This window comes from Oncorhynchus nerka, linkage group LG10, assembly GCF_034236695.1.
Source record: "Oncorhynchus nerka isolate Pitt River linkage group LG10, Oner_Uvic_2.0, whole genome shotgun sequence".
Lineage (NCBI taxonomy): Eukaryota > Metazoa > Chordata > Actinopteri > Salmoniformes > Salmonidae > Oncorhynchus > Oncorhynchus nerka.
The window spans coordinates 102,761,021-102,787,598 of NC_088405.1; the positions used below are offsets into that span (position 1 = coordinate 102,761,021).

Consider the following 26,578-nt stretch of genomic DNA (forward strand, 5'->3'; position numbering starts at 1 on the left):
TCTGCCCAATGCCACTGTAACATGCCCGGAAGGACAGCCGTAAAGCGTTGTGGTTAAGGAGGTCATTGGAAAGTGAGCTGTTTGCTAGCTACCTGGGCCGGTTCGGGGGGACAGAAAGACGCTTTATTGCTACCATTGGTATCAGACATTCTGTTACCTGAGTAGCTCAAACTGAATCTAAAAGCTGTTTCAGCGACTAAACTTATAAAGGCGAAATGCTCCGTCTGGTCCTGCGGCTGAGGCCGTCTGCAGGGTTGCCTCGGTCCCGCGGTGCCCAACCTGAACTTGCCCTGAGCTCTCGTCCCGTTCGGGGACCCTGTCATCTGAGGCGCTACCACGGCTCTGTCCGGTCCAGGGCTGTTTGCAGTGGAGGTCGTTTCAACACGGTGGTCTTCGCCAGCAGAGCCCTGCTACAGCCCGCCATGGGAGCCCAGACACAGCGCTTCTACAGCCTACCACCGCACCAGAAGGTATGTTGACTTAGCTAGCTAACTGCTGTACTTGTGTGGGCTCTTAAGACGTCCGTTTCAGACAGTATCGTTAGCTTTACTAGCTAACTAGTTAATGGTATTTTCTTTATTTTAGCCAACAACAGATATCAGGGGAGTAGCAGCCATTGACAGTGACACCATCTTAATCAGTTAGCCACCCAGAGTCGTAAACTAACCAACTAGCTAGCTGTGTCCCTGGTAGTAGCGGGAACTTACCAACTAGCGGTGTCCTAGGTAATTGCGGGAGCTAACCAACATACTAACTAGCGGTGTCCATAGTAACAACAGTAGTAGCCAGCAGATCCGACCTGCTTGCTTACAGCTGCACTAAGGTCAGGCAGCATTCCTGTGTATATTAGGACATATCATCCTGACCAACCTGCCCTCCAAATACACCTCTGCTGTCTTCAACCAGGATCTCAGCGATCACTGCCTCATTGCCTGCGTCCATAATGGGTCCGCGGTCAAACGACCACCCCTCATCACTGTCAAACGCTCCCTAAAACACTTCTGCGAGCAGGCCTTTCTAATCGACCTGGCCGGGTATCCTGGAAGGATATTGACCTCATTCCGTCAGTAGAAGATGCCTGGTTGCTCTTTAAAAGTGCTTTCCTCACCATCTTAAATAAGCCCCATTCAAAAATTGTAGAACCAGGAACAGATATAGACCTTGGTTCACTCCAGACCTGACTGCCCTTGACCAGCACAAAAACATCCTGTGGCGTACTGCATTAGCATCGAACAGCCCCCACGATATGCAACTTTTCAGGGAGGTTAGGAACCGATATACACAGTCAGTCAGGAAAGCAAAGGCTAGCTTTTTCAAACAAAGTTACACCCTGTAGCACAAACTCCCAAAATGTCTGGGCCACTGTAAAGTCCATGGAGAATAAGAGCACCTCCCATCTGCCCACTGCACTGAGGCTAGGAAGCACTGTCACCACTGATAAATCCACAATAATTGAGAATTTCAATAAGCATTTTTCTATGGCTGGTCATGCTTTCCACCTGGCTACCCCAACCAACAGCCCTGCACCCCTCACAACAACAAAATATGTGTGTAGATGTGCAGCTGCATCTCATGCTGTACCTAGTTCCCACCTCAAACAAAACCGCCCACCCTGGGCAGGATGTTGCAGTGAGAGGGATGGATGGCACTCATCCCTTTTAACTGGGAGAGAAGAAAATCATCATTTTGGACTCTATCTACTGATTAGTGTGTGAGATAACGTGTATGTGTGTTAGGATTTCCGTTACGAAAATATGGCGCCATTTGACCAGCAGCATTTTAATTTACCAGACAGACATTGAAATGTACCTGATTTAGGGTGTCCACCCACAGGGCTGAGAATGACAGAAATCATGTTTAGATTGTGGTATTTAATGATGTGTGTCCTTACCACACACTTTGAAGATGTTAGAATAACTGTCCACATGTACTTTCCCTCAGCCAACAAGACCCGGTAATGAACCACAAAATCACTATGCATCTGCGGCGCATCCGTTTCAAGTTGGGGAAGAACATTTTCACCATAAAAATGCACCTTTATAATAAAGCTTTCCATTAATCATTACGTTTGCAGACTTATGTAATATGCTACTGTTCTTAACGCGATGATTAGATTAAGGCTCTGCCCGATAAATAAAATAAATAAATAAATGAAAGATTGGTCAACCATAAATTAGAGTAGGGCTCTCCCTGAAAAAAATAAATGCATCTTAGTCGACTGCAAGTCATCTGTTCTTTCAACCAATCGATTGGTATTTTTCCATATATGGACACACCCTATGTGTTTTAATCAAATCAACTATATGCAGTGAGCTTGTCAGATGTTTTAATTAAGCTTAAGGTTTGATATAATAAGAAAAATGCTCCCACTCCTGCTGGGATTCGCAGTTTCTGCCATTCCTCTCCTGAAGTTGCCAGTAATAGGCTACATGAGTAGTCGGCAACATTTCACATGTGGAATGCCAATTTTTCTTGCCATTTCTAACGACTGTTACGGACTACAAAGGGAAACCCAGACGTGAGCTGCCCACTAATGCGAGCCTACCAGAGGAGCTAAATGCCTTTTTATGCTCGCTTCGAGGCAAGCAACACTGAAGCATGTATGAGAGCACCAGCTGTTCCGGATTACCTTGTGTTCACGCTCACATCGTCTACGGTGAGCGTGAAGACCTTTTTCAACAGATCAACATTCACAAATCCGCGGGGCCAGACAGATTACCAGGACATGTACTCAGAACATGCACGGACCAACTGGCAAGTGTTTATTGACATTTTCAACCTCTCCCTGACAAAGTCTGTAAAACCTACATCTTTCAAACAGACCACCATAGTCCATGTGCCCAATAAAGCGAATGTAACCTGCCTAAATGATTACGGCCCCAAACAACATATTCTCAGTATAAACTATTCCTGCAACAACTCTTTGCCTATGACAAAACCCAGGTATCACTCTACTGTAGTCAACCTGTTACCTACCCAGACTGCTCTCCTCCAGGTATAACTCTACTGTAGTCAACCTGTTACCTACCCAGACTGCTCTCCTCCAGGTATAACTCTACTGTAACCCTGTTACCTACCCAGACTGCTCTCCTCCAGGTATAACTCTACTGTAGTCAACCTGTTACCTACCCAGACTGCTCTCTTCTAGGTATAACTCTACTGTAGTCAACCTGTTACCTACCCAGACTGCTCTCTTCCAGGTATAACTCTACTGTAGTCAACCTGTTACCTACCCAGACTGCTCTCCTCCAGGTATAACTCTACTGTAACCCTGTTACCTACCCAGACTGCTCTCCTCCAGGTATAACTCTACTGTAACCCTGTTACCTACCCAGACTGCTCTCCTCCAGGTATAACTCTACTGTAGTCAACCTGTTACCTACCCAGACTGCTCTCCTCCAGGTATAACTCTACTGTAACCCTGTTACCTACCCAGACTGCCCTCCTCCAGGTATAACTCTACTGTAACCCTGTTCCCTACCCAGACTGCTCTCCTCCAGGTATAACTCTACTGTAACCCTGTTACCTACCCAGACTGCTCTCCTCCAGGTATCACTCTACTGTAGTCAACCTGTTACCTACCCAGACTGCTCTCCTCCAGGTATAACTCTACTGTAGTCAACCTGTTACCTACCCAGACTGCTCTCCTCCAGGTATAACACTACTGTAGTCAACCTGTTACCTACCCAGACTGCTCTCCTCCAGGTATAACTCTACTGTAGTCAACCTGTTACCTACCCAGACTGCTCTCCTCCAGGTATAACTCTACTGTAGTCAACCTGTTACCTACCCAGACTGCTCTCCTCCAGGTATAACACTACTGTAGTCAACCTGTTACCTACCCAGACTGCTCTCCTCCAGGTATAACTCTACTGTAGTCAACCTGTTACCTACCCAGACTGCTCTCCTCCAGGTATAACACTACTGTAACCCTGTTACCTACCCAGACTGCTCTCCTCCAGGTATAACTCTACTGTAGTCAACCTGTTACCTACCCAGACTGCTCTCCTCCAGGTATAACTCTACTGTAGTCAACCTGTTACCTACCCAGACTGCTCTCCTCCAGGTATAACTCTACTGTAACCCTGTTACCTACCCAGACTGCTCTCCTCCAGGTATAACTCTACTGTAGTCAACCTGTTACCTACCCAGACTGCTCTCCTCCAGGTATAACTCTACTGTAGTCAACCTGTTACCTACCCAGACTGCTCTCCTCCAGGTATAATTCTACTGTAGTCAACCTGTTACCTACCCAGACTGCTCTCCTCCAGGTATAACTCTACTGTAGTCAACCTGTTACCTACCCAGACTGCTCTCCTCCAGGTATAACTCTACTGTAGTCAACCTGTTACCTGCCCGTTCTGCTGTCTCCCAGTTTGATTGTTATTATAATAATATATTTCACATTGCTAGAGCATGTACATTTAAATGGGCAGCTTTATACAGGGTAGAAACATTTATCAAGTTACATTGTTTTAGTAACTGGCGTGCGCAACAAACACTCTGCTTTGGTGCCGTATGTCAAAGTATTGTTGGCAAATGGAATGCGCTACTCAATCCAACATTATTCTTGGTTTCAGGATTCTTGACTTTACCTTGAAGAGATACAATAGTCTTTCTTCAACCAATAATTTGTTTCAGTGTCATTGTCTACAGGTCATGGACATGCGCTCCATGACAGACCTGTAGCACTCACGTCGGTAGCCATGAAGTGCTTTGAAAGGCTGGTCATGGCTCACATCAACACCATAATGCCGTAAACCCTAGATCCACTCCCGTTCTCATACCGCCCCAACAGATCCAAAGATGACGCAGTCTCAATCGCACTCCACACTGCCGTTTACCACCTGTACTAAAGGAACACCTATGTGAGAATGCTGTTCATTGACGACAGATCAGTATTCAACACCATAGTGCCCTCAAAGCTCATCACTAAACTAAGGACCCTGGGGCTAAACACCTCCCTCTGCAACTGGATCCTGGACTTCCTGACGTGCCTCCCGCAGGTGATAAGGGTAGTCATCAACACAACTGCCACGCTGATCCTCAACACTGGGGCTCCCCAGGGGTGTGTGCTCAGTCCCCTCCTATACTCCCTGTTCACCCACGACTGCGTGGCCAAGCACGACTCCAACACTACAACAGTGGTAGGCCTGATCACCGACAACGATGAGACTGACCTCCTCCCTATAGGCTGAGGACCTGGCAGTGTGGTGCCAGGACAACAACCTCTCCCTCAGTGTGATTTAAGATAAAGGAGCTGATCGTCTCCCTGGACCTCCTAAAATGTCCACCTCTTGAACATCAGACTCTGAGGCCTCATCTTCACTGTCACTTTCCAACCTGCACTTCAACTGTATATATGTGTATAAATAAGTGATGTAGACAAATTACGTTGATGGAAACTACAATCTATCTGCCATTTTAAAGCTGATCCACCCCTAAAATAAAACATAATACTAATTACATAACACACATGGAGTCATGTAGTAGCCACCCTTTGCCTTTGATAGCTTTGCACACATTGATTGTGTGTGTGTGTGTGTGTGTGTGTGTGTGTGTGTGTGTGTGTGTGTGTGTGTGGTAGGTGGAGCTTCCTGCTCTGTCCCCCACCATGCAGACTGGAACCATCGCTCGCTGGGAGAAAAAGGAGGGAGACAAGATCAACGAGGGAGACCTGATAGCAGAGGTGACTAGTACACACAGAGAGAGACCTGATCAGATTCAGATACTAACCCTGACCTGATTACTGAGGTGACTAGTACACAGAGACCTGATCAGTTCAGATACTAACCCTGACCTGATTACTGAGGTGACTAGTACACACACAGAGAGACCTGATCAGTTCAGATACTAACCCTGACCTGATTACAGAGGTGACTAGTACACACAGAGAGACCTGATCAGTTCAGATACTAACCCTGACCTAATTACTGAGGTGACTAGTACACACACAGACCTGATTACTGAGGTGACTAGTACACACACAGAGAGACCTGATCAGTTCAGATACTAACCCTGACCTGATTACTGAGGTGACTAGTACAAACACAGAGAGACCTGATCAGTTCAGATACTAACCCTGACCTGATTACAGAGGTGACTAGTACACACAGAAAGAGACCTGATCAGTTCAGATACTAACCCTGACCTGATTACAGAGGTGACTAGTACACACACAGAGACCTGATCAGTTCAGATACTAACCCTGACCTGATTACTGAGGTGACTAGTACACACAGAGAGTCCTGATCAGTTCAGATACTAACCCTGACCTAATTACTGAGGTGACTAGTACACACACAGACCTGATTACTGAGGTGACTAGTACACACAGAGAGACCTGATCAGTTCAGATACTAACCCTGACCTGATTACTGAGGTGACTAGTACACACAGAGAGACCTGATCAGTTCAGATACTAACCCTGACCTGATTACAGAGGTGACTAGTACACACAGAGAGACCTGATCAGTTCAGATACTAACCCTGACCTAATTACAGAGGTGACTAGTACACACACAGAGACCTGATCAGTTCAGATACTAACCCTGACCTGATTACTGAGGTGACTAGTACACACACAGAGAGACCTGATCAGTTCAGATACTAACCCTGACCTGATTACAGAGGTGACTAGTACACACACAGAGACCTGATCAGTTCAGATACTAACCCTGACCTAATTACAGAGGTGACTAGTACACACACAGAGACCTGATCAGTTCAGATACTAACCCTGACCTGATTACTGAGGTGACTAGTACACACAGAGACCTGATCAGTTCAGATACTAACCCTGACCTAATTACTGAGGTGACTAGTACACACAGAGAGACCTGATCAGTTCAGATACTAACCCTGACCTGATTACAGAGGTGATTAGTACACACAGAGAGACCTGATCAGTTCAGATACTAACCCTGACCTGATTACAGAGGTGACTAGTACACACAGAGAGACCTGATCAGTTCAGATACTAACCCTGACCTGATTACAGAGGTGACTAGTACACACAGAGAGACCTGATCAGTTCAGATACTAACCCTGACCTAATTACAGAGGTGACTAGTACACACACAGAGAGACCTGATCAGTTCAGATACTAACCCTGACCTGATTACAGAGGTGACTAGTACACACAGAGAGACCTGATCAGTTCAGATACTAACCCTGACCTGATTACTGAGGTGACTAGTACACACACAGACCTGATTACTGAGGTGACTAGTACACACAGAGAGACCTGATCAGTTCAGATACTAACCCTGACCTGATTAGAGGTGACTAGTACACACAGAGAGACCTGATCAGTTCAGATACTAACCCTGACCTGATTACTGAGGTGACTAGTACACACAGAGAGACCTGATCAGTTCAGATACTAACCCTGACCTGATTACTGAGGTGACTAGTACACACAGAGAGACCTGATCAGTTCAGATACTAACCCTGACCTGATTACAGAGGTGACTAGTACACACAGAGAGACCTGATCAGTTCAGATACTAACCCTGACCTGATTACTGAGGTGACTAGTACACACAGAGAGACCTGATCAGTTCAGATACTAACCCTGACCTGATTACAGAGGTGACTAGTACACACACAGAGAGACCTGATCAGTTCAGATACTAACCCTGACCTGATTACTGAGGTGACTAGTACACACAGAGACCTGATCAGTTCAGATACTAACCCTGACCTAATTACTGAGGTGAGAATCCGCGACGTACTGGGTAAACGCTGATTGCCGTTCCAGTTATTAAAGTTACTCACGCTACACTTTCAATGCATTTTCCCGCTAAAATAAAGGTGTTTAAACACTTCTAACTACCTAACCCTTCCATTTCCTGTTTAGATACTAAGGCTGCTTTATAATAGTTGATTGAATCAGAAGAAAGTTCCTTATTCACTTGGTGACCTGGAAGTTTTTGACTTAAAGCAAGAAAAAGATCGTTTGAATTTGTCGAATGAATGGAGGAAGGACGCTGCGTCAATCCTTATCTACCCCCTCCTTCAAAAGATGCACAGGAGTGGCCTTGGCTGCCGGTTATTGCGGGAGTGGCCTTGGTTGCCGGTTATTGCAGGAGTGGCCTTGGCGGGAGTGGCCTTGGTTGCCGGTTATTGCAGGAGTGGCCTTGGTTGCCGGTTATTGCGGGAGTGGCCTTGGCTGCCGGTTATTGCAGGAGTGGCCTTGGCTGCCGGTTATTGCAGGAGTGGCCTTGGCTGCCGGTTATTGCAGGAGTGGCCTTGGTTGCCGGTTATTGCAGGAGTGGCCTTGGTTGCCGGTTATTGCAGGAGTGGCCTTGGTTGCCGGTTATTGCAGGAGTGGCCTTGGTTGCCGGTTATTGCAGGAGTGGCCTTGGTTGCCGGTTATTGCAGGAGTGGCCTTGGCGGGAGTGGCCTTGGTTGCCGGTTATTGCGGGAGTGGCCTTGGTTGCCGGTTATTGCGGGAGTGGCCTTGGCTGCCGGTTATTGCGGGAGTGGCCTTGGCTGCCGGTTATTGCGGGAGTGGCCTTGGCTGCCGGTTATTGCGGGAGTGGCCTTGGTTGCCGGTTATTGCGGGAGTGGCCTTGGCTGCCGGTTGGCTGCGGGAGTGGCCTTGGTTGCCGGTTATTGCGGGAGTGGCCTTGGCTGCCGGTTATTGCGGGAGTGGCCTTGGCTGCCGGTTATTGCGGGAGTGGCCTTGGCTGCCGGTTATTGCGGGAGTGGCCTTGGTTGCCGGTTATTGCAGGAGTGGCCTTGGTTGCCGGTTATTGCAGGAGTGGCCTTGGTTGCCGGTTATTGCAGGAGTGGCCTTGGTTGCCGGTTATTGCAGGAGTTGGGCCTTGGTTGGCCTTGGTTGCCGGTTATTGCAGGAGTGGCCTTGGTTGCCGGTTATTGCAGGAGTGGCCTTGGTTGCCGGTTATTGCAGGAGTGGCCTTGGTTGCCGGTTATTGCAGGAGTGGCCTTGGTTGCCGGTTATTGCAGGAGTGGCCTTGGTTGCCGGTTATTGCAGGAGTGGCCTTGGTTGCCGGTTATTGCAGGAGTGGCCTTGGTTGCCGGTTATTGCAGGAGTGGCCTTGGTTGCAGGAGTGGCCTTGGTTATTGCAGGAGTGGCCTTGGTTGCCGGTTATTGCAGGAGTGGCCTTGGCTGCCGGTTATTGCAGGAGTGGCCTTGGTTGCCGGTTATTGCAGGAGTGGCCTTGGCGGGAGTGGCCTTGGCTGCCGGTTATTGCAGGAGTGGCCTTGTGAAAAGATAAACATCAAACCTGGTTTGAGAGTTTAAAATAATTTAGGGAATTTCTCTGAGAGGTTTGAATGTCACAATCATAATAATATTAAATCAATTGCAATGTTACTTTATTCATGCTTTATATTTCATTGTTTTATATTTTCTCTCTTCCTCTTCTCCTCTCTTCATCTTCTCTCTTTCTTCCACGTCTCTCTCTTCCTCTTCTTTCTTCTCCTCTCTTCATCTTCTCTCTTTCTTCCACGTCTCTCTCTTCCTCTTCTTTCTTCTCCTCTCTTCATCTTCTCTCTTTCTTCCACGTCTCTCTCTTCCTCTTCTTTCTTCTCCTCTCTTCATCTTCTCTCTTTCTTCCACGTCTCTCTCTTCCTCTTCTTTCTTCTCCTCTCTTCATCTTCTCTCTTTCTTCCACGTCTCTCTCTTCCTCTTCTTTCTTCTCCTCTTCATCTTCTCTCTTTCTTCCACGTCTCTCTCTTCCTCTTCTTTCTTCTCCTCTCCATCTTCTCTCTTTCTTCCACGTCTCTCTCTTCCTCTTCTTTCTTCTCCTCTCTTCATCTTCTCTCTTTCTTCCACGTCTCTCTCTTCCTCTTCTTTCTTCTCCTCTCTTCATCTTCTCTCTTTCTTCCACGTCTCTCTCTTCCTCTTCTTTGAACTCTGTGTTGTTTTTAACTTGTGTTCCTCAGTTTCATACGTGATGAACACCGACCTGGCTAACTGTGTGAGTGTGTGTGTTAGGTGGAGACTGACAAGGCCACGGTGGGGTTTGAGCTGTTGGAGGACTGTTACCTGGCTAACTGTGTGAGTGTGTGTGTTAGGTGGAGACTGACAAGGCCACGGTGGGGTTTGAGCTGTTGGAAGACTGTTACCTGGCTAACTGTGTGTGTGTGTGTTAGGTGGAGACTGACAAGGCCACGGTGGGGTTTGAGCTGTTGGAGGACTGTTACCTGGCTAACTGTGTGTGTGTGTGTGTTAGGTGGAGACTGACAAGGCCACGGTGGGGTTTGAGCTGTTGGAGGACTGTTACCTGGCTAACTGTGTGTGTGTGTGTTAGGTGGAGACTGACAAGGCCACGGTGGGGTTTGAGCTGTTGGAGGACTGTTACCTGGCTAACTGTGTGTGTGTTAGGTGGAGACTGACAAGGCCACGGTGGGGTTTGAGCTGTTGGAAGACTGTTACCTGGCCAAGATCCTGGTACCTGAAGGAACTAGAGACGTCACCGTGGGAGCAGTCATCTGCATCACCGTCGACAGGTACATCTGGGATTGTTTGATTTGTACTTTTACCCCTTTGTGATATTGAATTGGTAGTTACAGTCTTGTCCCATCGCTGCAACTCCCATACGGACTCGGGAGAAGCGGAGGTCGAGAGCCGTGCGTCCTCCGAAACACAACCCTGCCAAGCAGCACAGCTTCTTATCACACTGCTCGCTTAACCCGGAAGCTAGCCGCACCAATCTGAAACACCGTCCAGCTGGCAGGCGCCCGGACCGCGATAAGGAGTCGCTAGAGCGCGATGGGACAAGAAAATCCTGGCCGACCAAACCCCCCCCCAATTGTGCGTCGCTTCATGGGTCTCCCGGTCACTGCCGGCACCCGGGTCTGTAGTGACTCCTGAAGCACTGGGATGCAGTGTGTATTCTAACCTGTGCGTGTGTCTTCTGACCTGTGCGTGTGTCTTCTGACCTGTGCGTGTGTCTTCTGACCTGTGCCTTCTGACCTGTGCCTTCTGACCTGTGCCTTCTGACCTGTGTCTTCTGACCTGTGCCTGTGTCATCAGTGCTGATCTGATCCCGGCCTTTAAGGACCTGACATTGGAGAAGCTTGCTGCTAGCTCCGCCTCTTCTGCAGCTGTCCCTCCCCCTGTAGCAGCCCCGCCCCCTGCTCCCTCCCCCGGAAGCTCCCTACCCACTCACATGAAGGTAGGACACACACACACACCATACATGTTGCTGGACTAAACACTTTCACTGGAGATTCTCTGTGAAGATGCATTATATTTTCAGAACCAGAAACCCTCCCAACCTGTCTGTCTGCCTGTCTGTCTACTCATCTGTGTGTTAGGTGTGTCTGCCAGCTCTGTCTCCTACCATGACCATGGGGACAGTGCAGCGTTGGGAGAAGAAGGTTGGAGAGAAACTCAGTGAAGGAGATCTACTGGCAGAGATAGAGACCGACAAGGCTACCATCGGTCAGTACACACACCCACGGGGTATACACACCACACACACCACCCACGGGGTATACACACCACCCACGGGGTATACACACCACCCACGGGGTATACACACCACCCACGGGGTATACACACCACACACACCACCCACGGGGTACACACACCACCCACGGGGTATACACACCACACACACACCACCACACCACACCATAGACACATAAGGCTATACACACCACACACACCACCCACGGGGTATACACACCACACACACCACCCACACACCACCCACGGGTATACACACCACACACACCACCCACGGGGTATACACACCACACACACCACCCACGGGGTATACACACCACACACACCACCCACGGGGTATACACACCACACACACCACCCACGGGGTATACACACCACACACACCACCCACGGGGTATACACACCACACACACCACCCACGGGGTATACACACCACACACACCACCCACGGGGGGTACACACACACCACCCACGGGGGGTACACACACACCACCCACGGGGTGTACACACACACCACCCACGGGGTGTACACACACACCACCCACGGGGTGTACACACCACACCATAGTGATGCCTGGATTGACTCAGAACTCGCAGTCCCATTTGGTTATATCCGTGGGGTGGGGGGTTTTAGGGTCCTGAAATAATGTGTGGATTTTTGGTTGGTTGAATAAAGAGTGAACATAAAAACTGCCAGAACCACAGTCTGTTTGGGAAGATAAGGTGAAGTCCACAAATTCCACAGTCACAAGACAGGGAATTCAAAATGGCACGTGAAGTGAACTGCAGGCTACTGTAATTGGGGCGGCAGCGTAGCCTAGTGGTTAGAGCGTTGGACTAGTAACTGAAAGGATGCAAGATCGAATCCCCGAGCTGACAAGGTACAAATCTGTCGTTCTGCCCCTGAACAAGGCAGTTAACCCACTGTTCCTAGGCTGTCATTGAAAATATAGGATTTGTTCTTAACTGACTTGCCTAGTTAAATTAAATTTTAAATTTTAAAAAGAAACATGTAGTTTTCTAATTTTAACAGCTTTTAATTTCTAGAAACATGTCAAACTGATTTCATTTGAAAATGTTCTCTGTTTTTTTGTTCATGCATTTTCTCTCCGGTCCCTAAGCAGAGATGCTTTATGTCAACTAGATGTCAACTACATTGAAGCAATCATCGATTTCATGACATTGGTGTACAAGGATTTATTTAGTCTTGTAGGGCAGTAATGACCGAGAAGCTGCATGTAGTCTAATTCTAAACAAGTTGACAAAGTAATAGCCGAGCCTACCAAAACATTGGAAATGGTTTGCTTGTCACTATCACAGAGTCAGGCGGTTGTCGATGGGTTATTAGCTATTGCGGGCAGGTGTGGATAAGCAAACCAGCTGACCCACGCAGCACTACCACACTGTACACATTGATGTTAGTCGTGTGTGTGTGCAGGGTTTGAGGTGCAGGAGGAGGGTTACCTGGCGAAGATCATGGTGTCTGAGGGAACGCGTGACGTTCCTCTGGGCGCTCCTCTCTGCATCATCGTGGAGAAGGAGAGTGACATCGCTGCCTTCAGCGACTACGTAGAGACAGCAGGGGCTGATGTCTCCACCCCACCCCCCGCCCCGGTAACACACACAACATTCTGATGGCTTGTACTATAACTTGTTAGCTAGCATTGTTAGAGATCTTGTACTATAACTTGTTAGCTAGCATTGTTAGAGATCTTGTACTATAACTTGCGAGCTAATTAGACATTTTCTAGATGGTTATCTGACAGACTGGAGAATACCTGTAAGTCAACTCATAGATACAACAACATTGTGTGTGTGTGTGCTAGGTTGCAGCCCCAACTCATGCAGCGCCCCTCCCTAGCCCAGCCCCCGTTGCCCCAGCAACCCCCAGGAAAGGGCGTGTTTTCGTCAGCCCGCTCGCCAAAACGCTCGCTGCTGAGAAGGGCATTGACCTGGCCCAGGTCAGCGGTGAGTTTACACACACACACACACACACACACACACACACACCTCTCTCTGACGCTTGTCTGTGTATGTGTGTGTGTTTCAGGCTCTGGTCCTGATGGTAGAGTCACCAGGAAAGACATTGAGACCTTTGTCCCTCCCAAGGCTGTCTCTGCTGTAAGTCACCATCACTTGACTGTGTTTTTCCTGGATGGGTTTTAATGCTTAGTATTGAGTATTACCAATACTTAGCTTAGTATTGAATCAAATGAAATTGTATTAGTCACATGCGCCGGCCGAATACAACAGGTGTAGTAGACCTTACAGTGAAATGCTGAATACAACAGGTGTAGTAGACCTTACATTGAAATGCTGAATACAACAGGTGTAGTAGACCTTACAGTGAAAAGCTGAATACAACAGGTGTAGTACACCTTACAGTGAAATGCTGAATACAACAGGTGTAGTAGACCTTACAGTGAAATGCTGAATACAACAGGTGTAGTAGACCTTACAGTGAAATGCTGAATACAACAGGTGTAGTAGACCTCACAGTGAAATGCTGAATACAACAGGTGTAGTAGACCTTACAGTGTAATGCTGAATACAACAGGTGTATTAGACCTTACAGTGAAATGCTGAATACAACAGGTGTAGTAGACCTTACAGTGAAATGCTGAATACAACAGGTGTAGTAGACCTCACAGTGAAATGCTGAATACAACAGGTGTAGTAGACCTTACAGTGAAATGCTGAATACAACAGGTGTAGTAGACCTCACAGTGAAATGCTGAATACAACAGGTGTAGTAGACCTTACAGTGAAATGCTGAATACAACAGGTGTAGTAGACCTTACAGTGAAATGCTGAATACAACAGGTGTAGTACACCTTACAGTGAAATGCTGAATACAACAGGTGTAGTAGACCTCACAATACAATAGTGAAATGTGAAATGCTGAATACAACAGGTGTAGTAGACCTTACATTGAAATGCTGAATACAACAGGTGTAGTAGACCTTACAGTGAAATGCTGAATAAAACAGGTATAGTAGACCTCACAGTGAAATGCTGAATACAACAGGTGTAGTAGACCTTACAGTGAAATGCTGAATACAACAGGTGTAGTAGACCTCACAGTGAAATGCTGAATACAACAGGTGTAGTAGACCTTACAGTGAAATGCTGAATACAACAGGTGTAGTAGACCTTACAGTGAAATGCTGAATACAACAGGTGTAGTAGACCTCACAGTGAAATGCTGAATACAACGGGTGTAGTAGACCTTACAGTGAAATGCTGAATACAACAGGTGTAGTAGACCTGACAGTGAAATGCTGAATACAACAGGTGTAGTAGACCTGACAGTGAAATGCTGAATACAACAGGTGTAGTAGACCTTACAGTGAAATGCTGAATACAACAGGTGTAGTAGACCTCACAGTGAAATGCTGAATACAACAGGTGTAGTAGACCTCACAGTGAAATGCTGAATACAACAGGTGTAGTAGACCTCACAGTGAAATACTGAATACAACAGGTGTAGTAGACCTTACAGTGTATTGCTGAATACAACAGGTGTAGTAGACATCACAGTGAAATGCTGAATACAACAGGTGTAGTAGACCTTACAGTGAAATGCAGAATACAACAGGTGTAGTAGACCTTACAGTGAAATGCTGAATACAACAGGTGTAGTAGACCTTACAGTGAAATGCTGAATACAACAGGTGTAGTAGACCTCACAGTGAAATGCTGAATACAACAGGTGTAGTAGACCTTACAGTGAAATGCTGAATACAACCGGTGTAGTAGACCTTACAGTGAAATGCTGAATACAACAGGTGTAGTAGACCTTACAGTGAAATGCTGAATACAACAGGTGTAGTAGACCTTACAGTGAAATGCTGAATACAACAGGTGTAGTAGACCTTACAGTGAAATGCTGAATACAACAGGTGTAGTAGACCTTACAGTGAAATGCTGAATACAACAGGTGTAGTAGACCTTACAGTGAAATGCTGAATACAACAGGTGTAGTAGACCTCACAGTGAAATGCTGAATACAACAGGTGTAGTAGACCTTACAGTGAAATGCTAAATACAACAGGTGTAGTAGACCTTACAGTGAAATGCTGAATACAACAGGTGTAGTAAACCTTACAGTGAAATGCTGAATACAACAGGTGTAGTAGACCTTACAGTGAAATGCTGAATACAATAGGTGTAGTAGACCTTACAGTGAAATGCTGAATACAACAGGTGAAGTAGACCTGACAGTGAAATGCTGAATACAACAGGTGTAGTAGACCTCACAGTGAAATGCTGAATACAACAGGTGTAGTAGACCTTACAGTGAAATGCTGAATACAACAGGTGTAGTAGACCTTACAGTGAAATGCTGAATACAACAGGTGTACTAGACCTGCACAGTGAAATGATGAATACAACAGGTGTAGTAGACCTCCTTTGAAATGCTGAATACAACAGGTCCTTTGTCTTGATCATGTGAAATTGCCTGAATAAAACAGGTGTCACTACTCAATGGCTGTCTCATTGGGTCACCTTCCACTGTTGTGTCTCCAAACAACAGCCCTGTGTTGAGAATGGGATCGTGCTGGGGGTTTCTCCTTTTCCAGGATCTCCTCTAGGATCCAGTTGCAGAGGGAGATGTTTCGTCTCCTTTGTCTTGATTGATGTTGATGGAGATTCTCAATGTTGTTGTCCTGGCACCAAACGATTGGGTCAGGCTTGGTATTGGGTCACTACCAATGCCTATAGGCTGCTCTCATTTGGTCGGTTAAGCAGGCATTCCAATGCTTGGTATTGGGTCATTACCAAACTTAATGCACTGGTATTGGGTCACTACCAATGCTGGTATTGGGTCACTACCAATGCCAGGATTGGTCTAGGATCCAGTTGCAGAGGGAGATGTTTCATTACAATGGGGGTCATTAACTGGTATTGATACCAATGCTTTATTGGGTCACTATGATATGAGCTCTGAGCTGTAGATAATGAACAGCATTCTCAATGCTTGGTATTGGGTCATTACCAATGCCTGGTATTGGGTCACTACCAATGCTTGGTATTGGGTCACTACCAATGCTTGGTATTGGGTCACTACCAATGCTTGGTATTGGGTCACTACCAATGCTTGGTATTGGGTCACTACCAATGCTTGGTATTGGGTCACTTGGTATTGGGTCACTACCAATGCTTGGTATTGGGTCACTACTGCTTGGTATTGGGTCACTACCAATGCTTGGTATTGGGTCACTACCAATGCTTGCTATTGGGTCATTACCAATGCTTGGTATTGGGTCACTACCAATGCTTGGTATTGGGTCACTACCAATGCTTGGTATTGGGTCACTACCAATGCTTGGTATTGGGTCACTACTTGGTATTGGGTCACTACCAATGCTTGGTATTGGGTCACTACCAATGCTTGCTATTGGGTCATTACCAATGCTTGGTATTGGGTCATTACCAATGCCTGGTATTGGGTCATTACCAATGCTTGCTATTGGGTCATTACCAATGCTTGGTATTGGGTCACTACTTGGTATTGGGTCACTACCAATGCTTGGTATTGGGTCATTACCAATGCTTGCTATTGGGTCATTACCAATGCTTGGTATTGGGTCATTACCAATGCTTGCTATTGGGTCATTACCAATGCTTGGTATTGGGTCATTACCAATGCTTGGTATTGGGTCATTACCAATGCTTGGTATTGGTTCATTACCAATGCTTGGTATTGGGTCATTACCAATGCTTGCTATTGGGTCATTACCAATGCTTGGTATTGGGTCATGAGACTTTCATTAATTGTCTGTAGACACAGATCTGATGCGATGTTCTCTCAAAATGGGATGTAATTTTGTGGTTGTTTCTCTGTGTTTGTGTAGACTCCGGTGTCAGCTGCTCCTAGCCCTGCCTCTACTCCCTCCTCAGCCGTTGCCGTGTCAACAGGCACCTTCACCGACACCCCCATCAGCAACATCCGACGGGTGAGCTGAGCTAGCAAGCCGAGGAGGGATCCGTGAAATTGGCACCTGTTAGCGGCATTAACAGGTCCAAATCATGCTAAAAGCATACAAATAAAAGTCCTCTGTTTTAGTTCAACACAGTATATTTTGGCTGAGCATTGTTAAACTGGGAGGCATCAAGGTCACACGATCATACCATGTTTTTTAAATATAAAATGTAAGTTACTTAAACATACATTTATTTAAAATACAAACAATGTGTCATTGAAATCAATGAAAAAAGATTGATTTAGTGTTTTCATATTTATTTCACCATTTAATATGTTCGCTGGGCTGTTTCTTGATCCACATTTTGGGTGAGTGTGTGAATCAACGACGTGGAAGGTGTGTAACACAGCGCACTAGCAGAGGAACTGACCTTTCACAGAGTGGCATTTATTTTCTGGAGAACGCATAGAGCCCCGAGTTGGTTATCCCTTTTATACCATGGTTATAATTTCACACCTTTACCACTAGAAATGGGTTCAACATCCGCTAGAAATGGGTTCAACATCCGCTAGAAATGGGTTCAACATCCGCTAGAAATGGGTTCAACATCCGCTAGAAATGGGTTTAACATCCGCTAGAAATGGGTTCAACATCCGCTAGAAATGGGTTCAACATCCGCTAGAAATGGGTTCAACATCCGCTAGAAATGGGTTCAACATCCGCTAGAAATGAGTTCGTTTACCACTAGAAATGGGTTCAACATCCGCTAGAAATGGGTTCAACATCCGCTAGAAATGAGTTCAACATCCACTAGAAATGGGTTCAACATCCGCTAGAAATGGGTTCAACATCCGCTAGAAATGGGTTCAACATCCGCTAGAAATGGGTTCAACATCCACTAGAAATGGGTTCAACATCCGCTAGAAATGGGTTCAACATCCGCTAGAAATGGGTTTAACATCCGCTAGAAATGAGTTCAACATCCGCTAGAAATGGGTTCAACATCCGCTAGAAATGGGTTCAACATCCGCTAGAAATGGGTTCAACATCCGCTAGAAATGAGTTCGTTTACCACTAGAAATGGGTTCAACATCCGCTAGAAATGGGTTCAACATCCGCTAGAAATGGGTTCAACATCCGCTAGAAATGGGTTCGTTTACCACTAGAAATGGGTCCATTTACCACTAGAAATGGGTTTAACATCCGCTAGAAATGGGTTCAACATCCGCTAGAAATGAGTTCGTTTACCACTAGAAATGGGTTCAACATCCGCTAGAAATGGGTTCAACATCCGCTAGAAATGGGTTCAACATCCGCTAGAAATGGGTTTAACATCCGCTAGAAATGGGTCCATTTACCACTAGAAATGGGTTTAACATCCGCTAGAAATGGGTTCAACATCCGCTAGAAATGGGTTCAACATCCGCTAGAAATGGGTTCAACATCCGCTAGAAATGGGTTCAACATCCGCTAGAAATGGGTTCAACATCCGCTAGAAATGGGTTCAACATCCGCTAGAAATGGGTTTAACATCCGCTAGAAATGGGTTTAACATCCGCTAGAAATGGGTTCAACATCCGCTAGAAATGGGTTTAACATCCGCTAGAAATGGGTTTAACATCCGCTAGAAATGGGTTCGTTTAACATCCGCTAGAAATGGGTTCGTTTACCACTAGAAATGGGTTCGTTTACCACTAGAAATGGGTCCGTTTACCACTAGAAATGGGTTCGTTTACCACTAGAAATGGGTTCAACATCCGCTAGAAATGGGTTCGTTTACCACTAGAAATGGGTTCAACATCCGCTAGAAATGGGTTCAACATCCGCTAGAAATGGGTTCAACATCCACTAGAAATGGGTTCAACATCCGCTAGAAATTTACCACTAGAAATGGGTCCGTTTACCACTAGAAATGGGTCCGTTTACCACTAGAAATGGGTTCAACATCCGCTAGAAATGGGTTCGTTTACCACTAGAAATGGGTTCAACATCCGCTAGAAATGGGTTCGTTTACCACTAGAAATGGGTTCGTTTACCACTAGAAATGGGTTCAACATCCGCTAGAAATGGGTTCGTTTACCACTAGAAATGGGTTCAACATCCGCTAGAAATGGGTTCGTTTACCACTAGAAATGGGTCCATTTACCACTAGAAATGGGTTCGTTTACCACTAGAAATGGGTTCAACATCCGCTAGAAATGGGTTCGTTTACCACTAGAAATGGGTCCGTTTACCACTAGAAATGGGTCCATTTACCACTAGAAATGGGTCCATTTACCACTAGAAATGGGTCCATTTACCACTAGAAATGGGTCCATTTACCACTAGAAATGAAATGGGTTCGTTTACCACTAGAAATGGGTTCAACATCCACTAGAAATGGGTTCGTTTACCACTAGAAATGGGTTCAACATCCGCTAGAAATGGGTTCGTTTACCACTAGAAATTTACCACTAGAAATGGGTCCATTTACCACTAGAAATGGGTTCGTTTACCACTAGAAATGGGTTCAACATCCGCTAGAAATGGGTTCGTTTACCACTAGAAATGGGTCCGTTTACCACTAGAAATGGGTCCGTTTACCACTAGAAATGGGTTCGTTTACCACTAGAAATGGGTTCAACATCCGCTAGAAATGGGTTCGTTTACCACTAGAAATGGGTTCAACATCTGCTAGAAATGGATTCGTTTACCACTAGAAATGGGTTTAACATCCACTAGAAATGGGTCCGTTTACCACTAGAAATGGGTTCGTTTACCACTAGAAATGGGTTCAACATCCGCTAGAAATGGGTTCGTTTACCACTAGAAATGGGTTCAACATCCGCTAGAAATGGGTTTAAGTTGGATAGAAAGCTACAGTAGGAGCCGTGGTAACCAAACAGACTCGCTAGTTTAGCTAACCACAACATCATTCCTAGCTTGCCATTATGAAAATGGAATTTAACAATGCCAATAATGTTTTCAATTCGACTATCTTTCAAAAGCAGCTCAGACATAGAACATGTAAGAATGAACTACAGTCATTGAATTCTACCGTGCTGACATACTGTGTGTTGTAGGGAACGCTCTAGAATGCCCTTCAAGCCAATCAGAAACAAGTATTCAACGATGTCATGGTATAAATATGTATTAGTCAGCGTTATATCTGACTGGAGGTGGAAGGGGTGTGGCATGTGACTTTAATGTCAGGTGATATTGTTGTTACCTAGGTGATAGCCCAGAGGTTGATGCAGTCTAAACAGACCATTCCCCACTACTACCTGTCTGTTGACGTCAACATGGACCAAGTCCTGGAACTACGCATGGAGCTCAACACTGTGAGTCTGTCTGTCTGGCTGTCGTCTGGCTGTCTGTCGTCTGGCTGGCTGTCTCTCTGTCTGTCGTCTGGCTGGCTGTCTCTCTGTCTGTCGTCTGGCTGGCTGTCTCTCTGTCTGTCGTCTGGCTGGCTGTCTCTCTGTCTGTCGTCTGGCTGGCTGTCTCTCTGTCTGTCGCTGGCTGGCTGTCTCTCTGTCTGTCGTCTGGCTGGCTGTCTCTCTGTCTGTCGTCTGGCTGGCTGTCTCTCTGTGAGTGTCTGTCGTCTGGCTGGCTGTCTGTCGTCTGGCTGGCTGTCTCTCTGTGAGTCTGTCTGGCTGGCTGTCTGTCTGTCTGGCTGGCTGTCTGTCTGTCGTCTGGCTGGCTGTCTCTCTGTCTGTCGTCTGGCTGGCTGTCTCTCTGTCTGTCGTCTGGCTGGCTGTCTCTCTGTCTGTCGTCTGGCTGGCTGTCTCTCTGTCTGTCGTCTGGCTGGCTGTCTCTCTGTCTGTCGTCTGGCTGGCTGTCTCTCTGTCTGTCGTCTGGCTGGCTGTCTCTCTGTGAGTGTCTGTCGTCTGGCTGGCTGTCTGTCGTCTGGCTGGCTGTCTCTCTGTGAGTCTGTCTGGCTGGCTGTCTGTCTGTCGTCTGGCTGGCTGTCTCTCTGTCTGTCGTCTGGCTGGCTGTCTCTCTGTCTGTCGTCTGGCTGGCTGTCTCTCTGTCTGTCGTCTGGCTGGCTGTCTCTCTGTCTGTCGTCTGGCTGGCTGTCTCTCTGTCTGTCGTCTGGCCGGCTGTCTCTCTGTGAGTCTTGTCTGTCTGTAACCTCTCCCCCCTCTCTCTCTCTCACCCCTCTCTCTCTCACCCCCTCTCTCTCTTTTGGCCTCTCTCTCACCCCCTCTCTCTCTTTTGGCCTCTCTCTCACCCCCTCTCTCCCGCCCTTCCTCCTAGGAGGTAAAGGCTCAGAACATCAAGCTGAGTGTGAATGACTTCATCATTAAAGCCAGTGCTCTAGCCTGCCTTAAGGTCCCTGAAGCCAACTCCTCATGGCTCGACTCTGTTATCCGACAGTGAGTACACACACTGACACCATGCAAAAACACATTTCTTCAATAGGTCAGGTTTTACCTGTGTGTGTGTGTGTGTGTGTGTGTGTGTGTGTGTAGGAATCATGTGGTGGATGTGAGTGTGGCGGTGAGTACGCCCAATGGTCTGATAACGCCCATCGTGTTCAACGCCCACACCAAGGGACTGACTGCTATCAGCTCTGATGTCTCAGCCCTGGCTGCCAAGGCCCGCGACGGGAAGCTACAGCCACACGAGTTCCAGGTAACTACAGATTATACACACACACACTGAAACAAATGTGTTAAACACTCACACAACATTAGTTGGTCCCACAGGTTCCAGGAGTTGAATCCTCTAAAACGGTGTGTTTCAGGGAGGCACGTTTACCATCTCTAACCTGGGAATGTTTGGCGTCAAGAACTTCTCAGCCATCATTAACCCTCCCCAGGCCTGTATACTGGCAGTAGGGGGCTCAGAGAAGAGACTGCTGCCCGCTGACAATGAGAAAGGGTAACTACACTACCACTATACAATACTACTACTATAACAACACTAGACTATAGTACAACCCCAGGCCTGTATACTGGCAGTAGGGGGCTCAGTGAAGAGACTGCTGCCTGCTGACAATGAGAAAGGGTAACTACACTACCACTTTACAATACTACTACTATAACAACACTAGACTATAGTACAACCCCAGGCCTACTCCATTGACACTATACTACCTCTACATATACAGTGCATTCGGAAAGTATTCAGACCCCTTAACTTCTTCCACATTTTGTTACGTTACATCCTTAGTTTAAATAAATACTAATCCCTTTTAGAATATCTACACACAATACCCCAAGTTTATCATTTTAAAAGGTTAATTGATTATTGCGTCTTCCGAAACATGACCCGCCAAACCGCACTTAGCACCCAGCCGGGGTGGCAGGGTAGCCTAGTGGTTAGAGCATTGGACTAGTAACCGGAAGGTTGCGAGTTCAAATCCCCGAGCTGACAAGGTACAAATCTGTCGTTCTGCCCCTGAACAGGCAGTTAACCCACTGTTCCTAGGCCGTCATTGAAAATAAGAATGTGTTCTTAACTGACTTGCCTGGTTAAATAAAGGTAAAATTAAAATTAAAAATCACAATACCCCATAATGACAAAGCGAAAAAAATATATATTTATTTTTTACAAATGTATTAAAATGATACAGAAATACCTTATTTACGTAAGTATTCAGACCCTTTGCTATGAGTCTCTAAATTGAGCTCAGGAGCATCCTGTTTCCTGTTTCCATTGATCATCCTTGAGATCAAATCAAAAATCGAATTAAATTGTATTTGTCACATGCCCCTAATACAACAGGTGTAGACTTTACAGTGAAATACTTAAGTCCTTAACCAACATGATTTAACCAGGGGGGGGGATGATTACTTTGTCACGTAGTCCTTAACCACCATGATTTAACCAGGGGGGGGGGCAATTACTTTGTCCCATAGTCCTTAACCAACATGATTTAACCAGGGGGCGATTACTTTGTCCCGTAGTCCTTAACCAACATGATTTAACCGGGGGCGATTACTTTGTCCCGTAGTCCTTAACCAACATGATTTAACCAGGGGGAATTACTTTGTCCCGTAGTCCTTAACCAACATGATTTAAACAGGGGGCGATTACTTTGTCACGTAGTCCTTAACCAACATGATTTAACCAGGGGGCGATTACTTTGTCACGTAGTCCTTAACCAACATGATTTAACCAGGGGGGCTATTACTTTGTCCCGTAGTCCTTAACCAACATGATTTAACCAGGGGGCGATTACTTTGTCACGTAGTCCTTAACCAACATGATTTAACCAGGGGGCGATTACTTTGTCACGTAGTCCTTAACCAACATGATTTAACCAGGGGGGCTATTACTTTGTCCCGTAGTCCTTAACCAAACTGATTTAACCAGGGGGCGATTACTTTGTCCCGTAGTCCTTAACCAACATGATTTAACCAGGGGGGGTCGTTTACTTTGTCCCGTAGTCCTTAACCAACATGATTTAACCAGGGGGGAATTACTTTGTCCCGTAGTCCTTAACCAACATGATTTAACCAGGGGCGATTACTTTGTCCCGTAGTCCTTAACCAACATGATTTAACCAGGGGGGCGATTACTTTGTCCCGTAGTCCTTAACCAACATGATTTAACCAGGGGGGCTATTACTTTGTCCCGTAGTCCTTAACCAACATGATTTAACCAGGGGGGGTCGATTACTTTGTCCCGTAGTCCTTAACCAACATGATTTAACCAGGGGGGAATTACTTTGTCCCGTAGTCCTTAACCAACATGATTTAACCAGGGGGAATTACTTTGTCCCGTAGTCCTTAACCAACATGATTTAACCAGGGGGGGGGGTCGATTACTTTGTCACGTAGTCCTTAACCAACATGATTTAACCAGGGGGGAATTACTTTGTCCCGTAGTCCTTAACCAACATGATTTAACCAGGGGGGCTATTACTTTGTCCCGTAGTCCTTAACCAACATGATTTAACCAGGGGGGGGGGCGATTACTTTGTCCCGTAGTCCTTAACCAACATGATTTAACCAGGGGGGGATTACTTTGTCCCGTAGTCCTTAACCAACATGATTTAACCAGGGGGGGGATTACTTTGTCCCGTAGTCCTTAACCAACATGATTTAACCAGGGGGGCGATTACTTTGTCCCGTAGTCCTTAACCAACATGATTTAACCAGGGGGCGATTACTTTGTCACGTAGTCCTTAACCAACATGATTTAACCAGGGGGGCTATTACTTTGTCCCGTAGTCCTTAACCAACATGATTTAACCGGGGGGCTATTACTTTGTCACGTAGTCCTTAACCAACATGATTTAACCAGGGGGGCGATTACTTTGTCACATAGTCCTTAACCAACATGATTTAACCAGGGGGCGATTACTTTGTCCCGTAGTCCTTAACCAACATGATTTAACCAGGGGGGCAATTACTTTGTCCCATAGTCCTTAACCAACATGATTTAACCAGGGGGGCTATTACTTTGTCCCGTAGTCCTTAACCAACATGATTTAACCAGGGGGGAATTACTTTGTCCCGTAGTCCTTAACCAACATGATTTAACCAGGGGGATTACTTTGTCCCGTAGTCCTTAACCAACATGATTTAACCAGGGGAGGGGGCAATTACTTTGTCCCGTAGTCCTTAACCAACATGATTTAACCAGGGGGGCTATTACTTTGTCCCGTAGTCCTTAACCAACATGATTTAACCAGGGGGCGATTACTTTGTCCCGTAGTCCTTAACCAACATGATTTAACCAGGGGGCGATTACTTTGTCACGTAGTCCTTAACCAACATGATTTAACCAGGGGGGCGATTACTTTGTCACGTAGTCCTTAACCAACATGATTTAACCAGGGGGGGGGGGGGCGATTACTTTCTCCCATAGGGCCATGAAGCTTCGGATAGCTTTTTTCCCTTAATAAATCAAACGATCACTTAACTGCATGTTGTGTTTACTTGGTTGTGTTTACTTGGTTGTGTTTACTTGGTTGTGTTTACTTGGTTGTGTTTACTCTCTGTGTAATATTACAAATTGTTTGATCTGAAACATTTTCAGTGACACAAATGTGCAAAAAAATAAGAAATCACGAAGGGGCAAATAGTTTTTCACAGCACTGTACTTTACTCTGCTAGACTACACTACTATCATACTACAATGGTAAATATAAGGGCTCTCAAACTAACAAGTGGATATTTTCAGCACCACCAGAGATCAAATCAAATGTATTCATAAAGCCCTTCTTACATCAGCTGATATCTCAAAGTGCTGTACAGAAACCCAGCCTAAAACCCCAAACAGAAAGCAATGCAGGTGTAGAAGCACGGTCGCTAGGAAAAACTCTCTAGAAAGGCCAAAACCTAGGAAGAAACCTAGAGAGGAACCAGGCTGAGGGTTGGCCAGTCCTCGTGCAGTGGGCCAGTCCTCTTGCAGTGGGCCAGTCCTCTTGCAGTGGGCCAGTCCTCTTGCAGTGGGCCAGTCCTCGTGCAGTGGGCCAGTCCTCGTGCAGTGGGCCAGTCCTCGTGCAGTGGGCCAGTCCTCGTGCAGTGGGCCAGTCCTCGTGCAGTGGGCCAGTCCTCGTGCAGTGGGCCAGTCCTCGTGCAGTGGGCCAGTCCTCGTGCAGTGGGCCAGTCCTCGTGCAGTGGGCCAGTCCTCGTGCAGTGGGCCAGTCCTCGTGCAGTGGGCCAGTCCTCTTGCAGTGGGCCAGGTTAGATTGACAGGTTGAAGCGATGGTGATGTCATTGACATGATTTCATAATGTGACGTCATCATGATATTGCCGGGTTACGGACAGGGCTTTTAAAACTAACGGTGATCATACTGTGCTCTGTCGTGTGTGTGTAGGTTTGATGTGGCCAGCATGATGTCGGTGACGTTGAGTTGTGACCATCGCGTGGTGGACGGAGCGATCGGAGCTCAGTGGCTCGCAGAGTTCAGGAAGTTCCTGGAGAAGCCGGTCACCATGCTGCTCTGATTGGACAACTCTCTCACCAGGCCAAGCTGTGGTTGGCTGCAGCCGTCGGCAAGCTGATCTGATTGGTGGAAACCTTTTCATCATGCTTCTGTGATTAGCTGGCCCACCACAATGACACTCTCCCTTAAAGGGGTGAGGCAGGACTCACTCCCTTCCCAGAGTATAACACCCCTCCCCATCTCTCTCTTTATTTATTGCGACCAGGTAGTTACAGTTTAGACCAGAAGCCATAATGTCACTCATGTTTATTAAGGAGACACCTGAAACCCCACCTCTTTAAGGAATACCTAGGATAGGATAAAGTAATCCTTCTCACCC

The 26,578-nt window shown here is 46.5% G+C and overlaps 1 protein-coding gene across 1 annotated transcript; it reads left to right on the forward strand.

The window, feature by feature from the left end:
- LOC135573818 (dihydrolipoyllysine-residue acetyltransferase component of pyruvate dehydrogenase complex-like) lies at positions 1–26,578 on the forward strand. The gene is made up of 14 exons (XM_065024032.1): positions 1–470; positions 5,588–5,689; positions 10,358–10,482; positions 11,009–11,150; positions 11,293–11,419; positions 12,885–13,060; positions 13,273–13,414; positions 13,497–13,567; positions 17,305–17,406; positions 20,586–20,693; positions 21,610–21,728; positions 21,825–21,987; positions 22,100–22,236; positions 26,131–26,578. The coding sequence occupies exons 1-14, from the start codon at positions 216–218 to the stop codon at positions 26,258–26,260; spliced, it is 1,899 nt and encodes a 632-aa protein (XP_064880104.1). The 5' UTR covers positions 1–215; the 3' UTR covers positions 26,261–26,578.